The sequence below is a fragment of the Miniopterus natalensis genome, chromosome 1 (assembly GCF_054644295.1).
Source record: "Miniopterus natalensis isolate mMinNat1 chromosome 1, mMinNat1.hap1, whole genome shotgun sequence".
In the NCBI taxonomy this organism is placed as follows: Eukaryota; Metazoa; Chordata; class Mammalia; order Chiroptera; family Miniopteridae; genus Miniopterus; species Miniopterus natalensis.
Genome location: NC_142081.1, coordinates 91,011,830 through 91,024,636, shown reverse-complemented (window position 1 = coordinate 91,024,636; position 12,807 = coordinate 91,011,830). Strand labels below are relative to the sequence as shown.

Genomic DNA, 12,807 nt, shown 5'->3' with positions numbered 1-12,807 from the left:
ACTGTTTGTGACTGGCTTTGAGTACCCTGTTTGAAGTTTTCCACATTCTACAGCTTGTGGTTTCCTCTTCTGGGACTGGGTGTGTTTGGACAGGACCTAAATGGCTAATTCTAATGTGTGTTTTTCCATATTCCCCTTTCTAAACTTCCCTCTCCACCTCTGTCTGCCTAGTCTTTTCCTTATCTCTTTTTTTTAATCCTCACCTGTGGACATACTTTTATTGATCTTCTTTTTTAAAATATATCTTTATTGATTTCAGAGAGAGGACAGGATGGGAGAGAGAGAGATAGAAACATCAATGATCAATGAAGAGTCATTGATTGAGCCCGCAACCCGGGGATGTGCCCAGACCGGGAATCAAACCCCAATCGCCTGGATCCTAGGTCGACGCTCAACCACTGAGCCACGCCTGGCCGGGCCTTTTATTGATTTTTTTAGAGAGAGGATGGGAGAGGGAGAGAGAGCACACGAAACATTGATATGCGAGTGAACATCGATTGGTTGACCCCCACATGTGCCCCTACTTTGGATCCAGCCCACAACCTGGGTATGTGCCCTCACCAGGAATCAAACCTGGGACCCTTCAGTGAACAGGACAATGCTCCAGCCAACTGAGCTATACTCTCCAGCGCCCTTCTTAGTTCTTTTTTGTTAAGTGCCACTCCTGTGAGTTCTCATGGTATAAATGGAAAGAAGTGCTTAGGTGCAGAATACAGAGAACTATTTATTGATTACTGGATAAATAAGTAGTGCCATTAGCACCTGGGACTTTCACGTTTAGCCCTGGCGTTTGTTATCCTGAAATGGTTGTGGTTTGATGGATGCAGTGATAGTTTTGCCATGTGTTAGCTACAGACGTACCCTTTCCTCATTTCCTCATTGGGAGAAGCTGAAGAATAGACCTGGTCTTAAAGGATTATCTGCACAGTTAAACCATGCAGGAATACCACGTTGGGTCCAAGCCTCAGTTTTCTTGGTGTGTTTGTCCTTTGCTTCACTAATTCATGTTCCCTTAGTCTTTTATAACAATACTGGAGTTTAATCACTGTAAGTTGCCTGTATTAGAAACTGGAGCTTACTTCTAGTGGCCAGTAGCTTTTTTTCTTTTTAGACGAGCAAAATATAGTAAAACCAGAAACCAGTCATTGCTGACATGTGCAGCCTTTACTGTGGCTCTGGCTTTTATAAACTAGTGTTTGTCATACGTTAAACATCCTGACATTTGATGTTTTTTCCCTTCATTCACCAAAGTCAGATAGTCATAAATAGAGCTTTTAAGAATTTCCTATATTGCGGGAGAGAGTTGGGGGCATTTTAAGGATAAGAGTGAGAGTGCATGCATGCCTTTGCCATTGCTGAAAAGCTTGGGCCACTGGTATGGAGATGAGAAAAGAGTGTGTTTAAACTGTGTACCATGGAATGGGATCTCTTTTTAGCTGAGACATTTTGGTACAGATTTAAGTTGGTTTTCTATTCTTTCTTAGTTTTCTAAGACACAATTCTCTTGGTTCTCCTGCATCTCTGTTTACCAAAGTCAGTTTGATACTATTTAAATTAAAACTATTAAATTTGTACATTAATGAGCTTTTATTACAAGTTGCAGTATGCATGATATACATACGTGTGTGTATAAAACAATATGAGATAGTTGGTATCTGCATTTTTTAGAGAGGTTAAATGACTTTGCTCAAGGTCACTCAGCTAAAAAAATTACAAGGGCAGGAATTTTAATCCAGATTAGTTTGAGTAAATCCGTTTAATTTCTTCATTCTACCTTAGTTTCATTCTAGATATACTCTTTTAGTCACTTATGTAGATTCTATTCTCATCCTTTTTCTCACACTACATGTTCATTCTAGGATGATCTCAATTATTGCTGGTTTCAGCTACAACCTATATATTGATAGCCACCAAAATATTTGTTTATCGCAGGCAGTTTAAGTTTCAGAGGAGTGTTTTTACCTAGCTTCCTGTATCTCCAGGGTGTTCCATGAGTACATTGTACTACTACAGATTTTCAAGACTGAGCTTGTTATCTTTTACGTGCACATTGCCCCAGCATGACTAATTTTAATAAATAGTAGTACTGTACACCTGGACATATATGCCAGAAGTCTCAGATATCCTTCACTTAGGGTTATTGTCTCCACTTAACCTCTACTGGATGACTCCTCCAGATACCTCTTAAATTCATTATTTCCTTTGCACTGCTAAGGTTCAAGCTTTTTCTTACCAGAAATGTTAATGATAAAGTCCCTGAATTAGTTCCCATTTTTGATTTCCCATTTATTCTATTTGGTAAACTTGTTATATTTTCTAAAGTGTACAGATTTGATCACTGTCTAGCCTCTTCTTTACTCAGATTTAATTTATATTATGATAGATACACATTAGTATAGATGACTTAAAGAATCTGATTTTAAAGAAAAATAATGATATTTGTGTCCCACCTTTCCCAGTACTACATACCTTTTTAGACCCTGCTGGTCCTTGAAGTAGAGTACTTAAGGCATTAGCTTGAGAACTAACAACTCTTGAAATCCAGTAGGTATAAGCATGAGAACAATTCTTGTAATGGAGTTTTCTAAGATAGATTGAAAAGCCTGATTTCTTAGAGGCTTCCTAAGTTACCTTAGGCTATTAATTCTTGCCAAATATTATTGTGTTACTGCTCATACTCCAGATAAGCAAAGGATGCTTATTAACCACTTTGTTGACAGAGCATGTACTATTGCATTATACCTAACCAGAACAAAAAGGTGTTATCTGTGTGGTAGAGTATAAACTATTTTAAGAAATTATTGGATGTAATTTTCTTTTATGATTTTCTAGAACATATATCTTTATTTAAAAACATATGTGTGGTTAATAACTTTGATTTTAAAATACTACGGTGACTTAAAAATTAAGAATGGTATCTATATAAAAATGAAAATTGCACTATTTACATTTTAAATTCTTTTCTTTAAACTATTTTAAAATCTTGTCTATCAAGCTTAAGATATCAAGAGTAGAAATCTGGAATGAGAAAGATATATTTAATGTAAGTTAGTTTAAATTTTAAATTTTATTCCATAAAGGAGAGAGAATAGTGACTTGTCCTGTCAGATATAAGCATATAAACTCCACTAAAACAGTGTGCTGGCTCGGGAGTAGACATGCAGATCTTTGGAATAGATTAGTGAATTCAGACCTCTGCGGATCTAGCAGCTACTTCTTCAGAGTTAACAAACCACTGTTCTGAGAAGTTTACACTTACTATGTAGGTATAAGGGAGCCTACTGTAGGATTCTGAATAAGGAAGTGACATCCTGAAAGCAGAATTTTTACATGAATTGGAGATGCCACAAATGGGGAAATAGAAACCATTCATGAGAGTGTTGCACATGGTCCAAGCGGAGAGTAGACAAATGGCATTGGAAGTGAAAAGGAAAGTCATACAGGAGATGATGAATAGTTTAGCAGAACATAAAGACCAACTGGTTAAAGGAGGTGAACTGGAAGGATAAGATAAGTGAGATTACTGGGATGGCCATAATACCATTGCCCCAAAAAGGAACTGTTTTAGAGCAAAGATCCATTTAAGAAGACACATATAAATGGTAAAGATATGACACTTAAGTTCCCTCTCCTTAGGAACACATGTCATTGTTGAAATATTACATTTGTTTATTTTTGTATATTTTACCAGATGTGCAAGCTTCATGTGGGGTGGGGACCACATTTTTTTGTTTTTGAGCGAGAGAGAGAGAGAGAGAGAAACAACAGTGTGAAAGAGAAACATTGATTGGTTGCCTCCCCCCCCCAACCTGGAATCAAACTTGCAACCCAGTTATGTGACCTGACCAGGAATCAAACCCTCTGCCCCTTGGTGTATGGGACATTGCTCCAACCAACTCAGCCACACCAGCCAGGGCAACCACATTTTTAAAAATCTCTCTGTCCCTAGTGCCTTGCATAGTATCTGCCATAAAATACACACTCAGGCAGTATTTGTTGAATAAGAGAGTGGAAGAACTCATGAATTTCTGTGCTAGCTCTGCCACTTACTAGCAGATTGACCTTGACAAGTTCTTTAAGCTAAGCTGCAGTTTTCATATATATAAAATGAGGATCGTGATAGTACCACATATATCTACCTCATGGTATTCAGCTATATAAAATGCTTAGGGCTATGTCTGACACATGATATGAGCTCCATAAATGTTAGTGATTACTTTTATTTCCTGCTTGCTTTTATGATCTGGGTCCAGGCTACTTTTTCAAGTTTGTATTCTAGTATTAGCTTTTGCTGTTCCTGCTGTCTGGAATGTTACCCATATGTTTATTCAGTAATTTGTCAAAGAAGTGTTTTTTCAAGACTTCAAAACTTCCTGCCATTCTTCTAGATGCTGTGTCCAAGACATGGTCCTTGCTTGCAGACCTTGTATTCTAGAAAGGAGATGGGCGCACAAAATAAGTAAACACATAACAGAATGGGATTATTTCACATAGTAGCATGTTGTGTATTAGATAGTTCTTTTCCCCCCAATGTTTATATAGCTTACAATTTGATCACCACAGTAAGTTTAGTAGACAGTTCTTCACTGGGAGTGGGAAGTTAAGGTTAATTTTGGGGGGAGGCCTGGGCTAAGTGGCTTTATTAGAGAAAACCAGGATTACAAAGCACTTTAAGAGTTGGCTTTGGGCCCTTCTTGCCAAAGGTGGGCACAACATTTACAAAACCCCGGGTATGCTGCATCTGTGGCTTAGCGCAACCAGTCTTCTTTTTCTCCTGTTTGGCCACCTTGGGAGTCTGACCTCTTACTTTTCCAGCATGGTCCAGGGAACCATGTACTTTACCTCCAAGCATGTGTCTGGCTACTTCCAGAATGGTCAGAGCCTCCACCCCACACTGGCCCAGGGCAGAGTCATCCTCTAGGGGGCATGCCTGCCAGGAGCACAACTCAGTCTTCTGGAGCCGTGCCCTCCAGCGAGGCTACATGAGCCTTGATCTGGGCAGCCAGCTCCTGGCAGGTCACCTAGAGGCAGTGGAGCTCCTGGGCACAGACAAAGAACTGCATTCCAGTGACTGAACTTCAGCCACTGCAGCTACCCGAAGATGGAATCAAGAAAGAAAGGAGTGAGGGCATATATGTCTTTGTGCCACATCACTCAGGGTTAATTTGGATTGGGGTCAGGTCTTTCCTGAGAGAGGTGTACTTGAACTGAGACCAAAATGACTGAGGCCAGAGATTAAAATACCTGGGATAGAGCATTTCAGGCATTTCTGTTCCAATCCCAGATATTCTACTTCAAGTGAAGAAGCCATTCTCTTTGGCTTTTACTTCTTTCTCTCAGTCTTATTCTCCTTTCCTCAGTAGAAGGTATGGTTGCAAACCCAGCATGAAATTATGAGGGTTACATTGGGAATGGAAGGAAAGGTTAGAGGACATTTTGAAGGAAAAAAAAAAAGTATTTGTAACCTATGGGCAGAGGAGGCTAAATGTCAAATGGAGCACCAAGGTTGTAAGCCTTGGAGTCCAGAGGCTTGAAGTTAGTGAATGTGGGAGTGAAACTTGTGTAAATGATTGTGGCTATGCTGTTTTGGTGTTAATTCCAGGAATTATATATTTCATCACCTCTTAGAATTGTTGGTGGCAGTTGAAATTTTTGTTGTCTTTACTTTCATTGTCACTTGTCTGTAAATGTTAAGTGGACCTTTCATTTCAATGCAGTAAACTTTAGAAAGTGTATGTATCTGTCAGCTTTACTCCTACCTCTTACTGTCTATAACAGTTGATTCCATTTTCTTACCTACTGATTGTGATTTTTTTGTTTGTTTAAAACTTAAAAGTTCCATTTTTTTTCCTGGGGAAAAGTGTAAATTAGAAATATACCTGATTTTGATCTTTTAACCATGTTTTGTTTAATTCTTTGCAAAGCAAACTTATCTTGACTTCCTGAGAAGAATCTGAGAATGAACAAGTAAGATTGTTGAAGGCTTGTCCATTGGATAGGACCTATTAGGATATAAGACTTTTGGAATTTTTAGAGCAAAAGCCTTGAGTATTTTTCTTTTTTTAAAATCCTCACCCGAGGATATGTTTATTGATTTTTAGAGAGAGGAAGAGAGAGAGAGAAACATCGATGCTAGAGAGAAAGAGACATTGATCGATTTTCTCCCATATGTGCTCCAACTAGGGATCAAACCTATAACCTAGGTATGTATGTGCCCTGACTGGGAATCAAATCCACAACTTTTTGGTATGGGATGATGCTTCAACCAACGGAACCACCCAGCCAGAGCCCCTTGAGTTTTTTTAAGTGAGACTGAGTTTACAGGGGTTTTTTTATTGCTCTAGAGGTCTTATCCATTGTCTCTTAGGGCCTTACATAGAAAGTTGGGCTGATAATTTTTATATTTTATATTTTTACTTAATTTCTTTTGGATATATTACTAAATTATTCTGTAGATGATTTATAACCCTAAAATGATTATTCCAAAGTTACAAATTACTGGTTTTCCTACCTGTTTTGACATACTGTCCAATGATACTACATTTATTTTTCAGGTATCTCAACACCCAGTTTATTAAAAAAAATAAATTGACAGAAGCTGACCTTCAGTATGGCTATGGTGGTGTAGATATGAATGAACCTCTTATGGAAATAGGAGAGGTAGGAAATTCTTTAAATTACTGACAAGCATAAGAACGTTTTTATTCATTTAAAAACATTTGATTCACTGTCCTTTTTTTTAAGGACACTTAGTTGACTATCTCAAGACTGTCAACATTTTAAACATCCCAAATGTTAAGTAAATAAAATATTTAATGATTTCCTAAGAATTTTTAAATAGATGAAAAGAACAGAAAAGATATTATGAGTATTATTTTAATAATTAAAATGATGATAGGTTTGTAGTTCTGTTATGTGACAAAGCTCATGGAAACTATTTAGAAAATGTTGAGACTCTTGTAGTTAAAAAGTGCAAAGGACATGGACTTAAAAGGGATCCTAAAAGAGAATAAATACAAGTTTATGGATATAATAAATTTACTTTAACTTTTAAAAGTAATTAAATTCAGAGTAAAACAATGTGTGCAGTTCAAGTAAATTACTCAAATTCTTGAGGTACAGTGCAAAGTTAAATGTGGAGAATTATATGTAATGCATATACTGATTGTGAAAGAAATAGTCTAGTATAATGTTTGTTTTTTCAGGTAATACATATTTGTTGAGTAGCCAGACGTTGTAGATACAGTGGTGAACAGACAGAAGGCCCCTATCATGGGGAAGCAGATGCCAGAGAAGTAAAGAAATTAATGTTAAATTGTGATGAGTGGTATTGAAAGAAATAAACATAAGATGTAGCATTATTAGAGATTTAAATTAGAATAATCCTTTTAAGAAATTTGTCAGTATCTTTTAGTGGACTTTAAAATGTTTAATACCTGTTGACCAGGTAATCTTAGGCCTCATAATCTATACTGTGAAACTAATAAGTATGGGGGAAAAAGTTTAAATGTTTGAAAGTATTCTTTGCAGTCATTACTAATAAGGGTGATTAATGGGTAGACAATGTAAATTTCCAGCAGCCAACAATAAAAATCTTATGTAGAAGAATGTATCCAGTATGATTTTGTTATAAAGGTAGGCAAATGAATAAATTAGTAGTAGAAAATAGTTCATAGGATCTTTAACAAAGGGTAACATGATATATTTAATAGGAATAAAACTGAAGGGGGAAAAAAGGATTTTCTGAAGCACATCAGTGAGAAATACCAAAATCTTAACAGTGGTTGCTTTAATTAGTAGGTTTATAAGCAAATATTTTACTTAATGATCGTTTCTTATTACTAACACCATCAAGCCTGCACCTTTTCCCAGAGGAAATCACTATAAAAAATTTGGTTTATATCTTTTCTGAATTTTACCTGTGCATTTGCATATAAATGTCATACTTTCATGCATAATAGTTTTGATTTCATTTTTTAAACGATGGTGTCATACCATATTTAAAGTCCTCCAACTTGTATTTTATACCTTTTTTGTTAATATGTCTAGGAGTTCTTTTCATATAAGCTTATTTTTGTGTGATAGCTTAATATTCTACATTAGGGATATAACAATAATTTGTTAATTATTAAATGATTTCTCTTTTCAGTTTTTTGTTACTACAAACAATAATACAGTGAATATTGTTGTTTGTTTGTTATATATTTTTTGAATCCCTCTGTGTGCCAGGCACTGCTCTGTATTTTAGGAATACATCAGTGAACAAAGTAGACAAAGTTACACTTATGGGATTACATTTATGTATATATCTCTATATAGAGGCAGAAATTGTCATAGAGCGGGTACCTGGAAGTTGATTATCTGGGTTAAAGCTTGCTCTGCCAACTTGTCTTTCAAAAGGCTTTACCAATTTGCTCTTCCACAACAGCTGTAAAATCTCAGTTTCTTATGTATTACCTTCTATTTTTACCTGTTCATGCTACTTAAAAAAAAAAAAAAAAAAAGCAAAACTTGAAGGATGTTCCTTTACTTATTTGAAATGGAATTACCAATGGATCAGAGTAGAGTTACTCCAGGGAAACAGAATGGAGAGGCTAAAAACAGACTTATACTGCTGTGGATGCAGTTCAGTTAGAAACAGGAGCAATCAGTTTTTAATTCTGGAGTAATTTGTACTGTGTATGGAAAAAAATATATAGGAGTTTAAAGGCTTAAATGTGATAGGGAAAACTTTAAAACTTTTGGGAGACAATATAGAAGACCTTATGATCTTATGACCATACCCTTATGACCTTAGGGTAGTGAAGGAGTTCTTGAAAGACCAAAAAAATACAAATGATAAAGGAAAAGATTGATAAATTTGAGTACATTAAAATATAATATATTTTTAATAAAAAACTATAAAGAAATTCAAAAGTCAGGTCACAAACTATGACAAACTGGATTATGCAAAACTCAAGGAATTCATTTCTACAATATATAAAGAACTCCTAGGTTTCCTTAAGAATGAGACAAGCATTAATGGAATAATGGGCAAGAGATGAATTTCACAGGAAAAAAACTGAGATGCACCATAAACATATAAAAAGATACCCAGTTTTATTTGAGAAATTGCCAGTTGAAATGACCAAGGAGATGCCATTTTACATCCAACAGATTGCCAAAGCTTAACTAAAGCCTGGCAGTCACATTTGTTGTCAAGGATATTGATTAATGGGAACTTTCATTCATTGCTTATACGAATGTAAATTGGAAAACCATTTGGCTTTACTTAGTAAAGCTTTGTGTGTCCCTAACCCTTATAGCCCAGCATCTCCACTGAAGGTGCATATCCAGGAACTTCTTGCTTATGTCCACCAGAAGACATATACAAGAACAGCAGCATTTTTCTCAGTAGCAAAAACTGGAATCACAAACATATGTCATGAGCAGTCAAAAGGAAAAATAAATCATGGTATATTTATACTGTATCTTTCAATTTAGATGGATTTCAATAACACAGTTAAAATTTTTTAAATCATACATACAATGTGATTTCGTTAACAAGGTCAGAAATGGTCAACTTCAAAAATATCATATGGGGATACCTACACATTTGGTAGAATTATAAGCAAGGGAATGATTTAACACAAAATTCAGGATAGCAAAAACCTCTGAGGGGGAAGGAGGAGGATGTTTGGGGCAATGGTAATGGTGAAGTCGTGTTTCGTAAACTGGGTGGTGAATACAGGCTTATTTTAATTTATTATCCATTAAATTGATCTATCCTTTTATGTTTGTGTGAGAGGCTCTATAATTTAAAAAATTAGCTAACAGCCAAATTACATTATTTAACATAACTCCTTTGGTTGTTACAATCTTGACATCTATAGCCTCTGAATAATATTGAGCATCTAGTAATCAAATAAGGTTTTATAAAAATCAATTGTTTCTATAAAATTTTCAGCTAATCAAAAAATCTTTATTGTTCTTTGTACAAGTCTGATATGATATCATTTAAAATTAGAAATTTCCCTTATATTCAGTTTTCATTTGAATTTTGAAATATTAGTTATAAATATTTCTTTGGTGGGTATTTTTTAAAAAGTCTTAAAATGTTAAAAAAAAATACTAAGTAATTCAGCCTTGATGGCTTTTATTTTTTCTGGCAGCTAGCATTGGATATGTGGAGGAAATTAATGGTTGAACCGCTTCAGACCATCCTCATACGAATGTTGCTCCGAGAAATCAAAAAGTGAGTTCTGACATTTATCTTCTTGAGTCACTTCTAATTTGCTGTTTGATATTATTTCAAATAGTGTACAGTTGCTTGGCTATTGACCAGACTTAGGCCTCATTTTACTGTAATGATCATTTTCCATCTTAATGCCATATTTAAAAATTATAGTTTAATTTTTTGGGCAAGTCCTTGGTCTTTATTTATAGCTTAAACATGCTTAGCAAATAAATAAGTCCCTAAAGGAAGTGACTTACTGTTTTTCAGTGCTGAAACCTCTTAGACCCTCCAGGGAGTCCCAAGTTGTTTGAACATATTTTCTTAGTTTAAATCCTGATGAGAATAACCTATTCAAGAACACAGATTATTTTAGTCAGTTGTTTATCTTTTAGCCCCAGTGTTAAACCAATAACTTGCCTGTTATTGTCTGGTAAATTTATGGGAAAATATCTTCCCACTCTACTCATGGCCCAGAGTGATTGACTCTGCCTAATTGCTGTGTGAATAGAGTTTGGGACAAAGCAAATTTTCCTGTGGAGTCCAGAATAGAATATCCTTGGGTCAGCTCTGGCTTAAAAGATTTTTATTAATCTTTGGAAAATAAAAGAACTAAATCAGCTTTGGAGAAACGAAGGCACTAAAAGTCAGTTATGCAGATGTATATATAAAAAATTTCAGGCTACTGGAACTGAAATTACTTAGACCAGTGAATTACAGTGTGGTAATGACCACTCCATCTGAATCTGCTTTCTTTTTTGTTTCTCTTTTAGTTTTTAAATTTTATTTTTAAATTTTTATTTTGTTATTCAATTACAGTTTATAGTCCTTATTATTTTGTATTAGTTTCAGGTGTATGCATAGTGGTTAGATAGCCATATACTTTACAAAATATTCCCCTGATATTTCCAGTACCCACCTGGCACCATATGTAGTTATTACAATATTATTGACTATATTCCCTATGCTGTACTTTACATGCCTGTCACTATTTTGTAACTACCAATCTGTACTTCTTAATCCCTTCACCTTTTTTATCCATCCTCCAACCCCCTTCCCCTCTGGCAACCACCAGTCTGTTCTCTGTATCTGTGAGTCTGTTTCTATTTTGTTTGTTTATTTTGTTTTCTAGTGAATCTGCTTTGGTTAAAAAGACCCGCATGTGGAGTTTTTCATGTGAGGGGCTCCTAGTAAGAAATAAGGGGTTAAGAAAAAGCAAGCCACAAAAGAGAATAAGAGAATATTCTAAAATTCAATGTTAATACCAAATAGAAAGTAAATGGTAGCAATTAGTAAATTGGTTTTAAAAAGTTGTTACTTACCCTTTTAGTGATTCCATTGTTTCCAAAGACAGTAAGATTCAGATAAAAGTCAGAAGTAAAGCAGTGGGGTTGAACAACTTTTTTGCTTTCACTTTTCAGTGCTAAACTATTATTAACTAAAAGAGCACTCCCAACAAGATTTGTAGGTTGTAATATAATTTCTTTTGCTAAGAAATAGTAACATTTTTCTTGACTTGGAATTCAGCTATTTTACATCAAAAATATAACGAAAATATTGTTATCATTTTCTAAATGTACTTTTATGAAAAGTCTCTTTTAATATAATTGTGTTCCAATCTAGTAAATTTTTAAGTGTGATTGTTAGCTTGTTAAAAATGAATTTGATGAAAAATTCAAGAAAATCTATAAGAAAAATAATAGAACTATAGTACATTATTTCTGGGAAAGACATAGAGGTAGATGGTCAGAGATGTTATGCCAAGTTGCCTTAGTTTTGTTGTTATAAACAGCTTCCTTTAAAGTACTGACTTTTCATGTCTATTAGGTAGGCATTATCCCACATTTTACAGCTAAGGAAACCCAAAGCTTAATAATAATAGTAATAATAATAATAATTACATTTGAGAACTATGTTCCAAGCATTATTCTAAGAGCCCTACATGCATTATCCCATTTAATCTTCACAACCCTAGGAGGTTGGTGGTATTTTACAAATAAGTGAGTAGTAGTGCTCTAAACAATGCTGATTTGACTCTATCCCCCGTCTTCTTAATTCCAAGGATTAAATTCTGGGTTTTTCTAACTCTAAATCCATTAGGCCTATCTTTTTAGTCCACAGAATATTTCTTCAACTCCTAGCCCTAATACTTCAGCTTAATCACTTTAGTTTTATAATGCCTTGAGTATTCTGATGTTTTCACACATATTTCTTTATTTGATCTTAAGGAAATAGGGCAAATTTTATTTAAGTAAATTGAACTTCAACAAAAAGAAGTGATGTATTAAACTTGACTTACCTAAGGAAAGAGACTCCATGCCTTTAAACTTCCAATTTGGGTCTTTCCACCGCATTGCTTTAACATCTATTTATCCATTGGCATTTGAGCTAATATGGCTAATAGTTTGCTCAAGTTGTATCACATGCCATTGCTACTAACAAGGAAATATTTTATTATTGTACCTGTAACTACTTTGTGGAAAGAGCTCCACCAGATTTACAGAATAAAATCTTTTCAGATCTAGCAGAGAATATTTATTGCAAATTTGATTTCCTATCAACTTATTTATAATTCATTTACCCATATTTATCCC

At 34.8% G+C, this 12,807-nt stretch overlaps 1 protein-coding gene and 1 pseudogene across 2 annotated transcripts in view; one reads left to right on the top strand and one right to left on the bottom strand.

The window, feature by feature from the left end:
* Window positions 1-12,807, top strand: part of CUL2 (cullin 2) — a 115,646-nt gene that overhangs the window by 43,158 nt on the left and 59,681 nt on the right. For both annotated transcript variants that reach the window (XM_016197155.2, XM_016197154.2), the window contains exons 5-6: window positions 6,555-6,660; window positions 10,152-10,234. In XM_016197155.2, the coding sequence (XP_016052641.1) occupies window positions 6,555-6,660; window positions 10,152-10,234 (189 nt within the window). The remainder of the gene's footprint in view (window positions 1-6,554; window positions 6,661-10,151; window positions 10,235-12,807) is intronic.
* On the bottom strand, window positions 4,643-5,069 carry LOC148094262 (ubiquitin-like protein FUBI pseudogene; annotated as a pseudogene).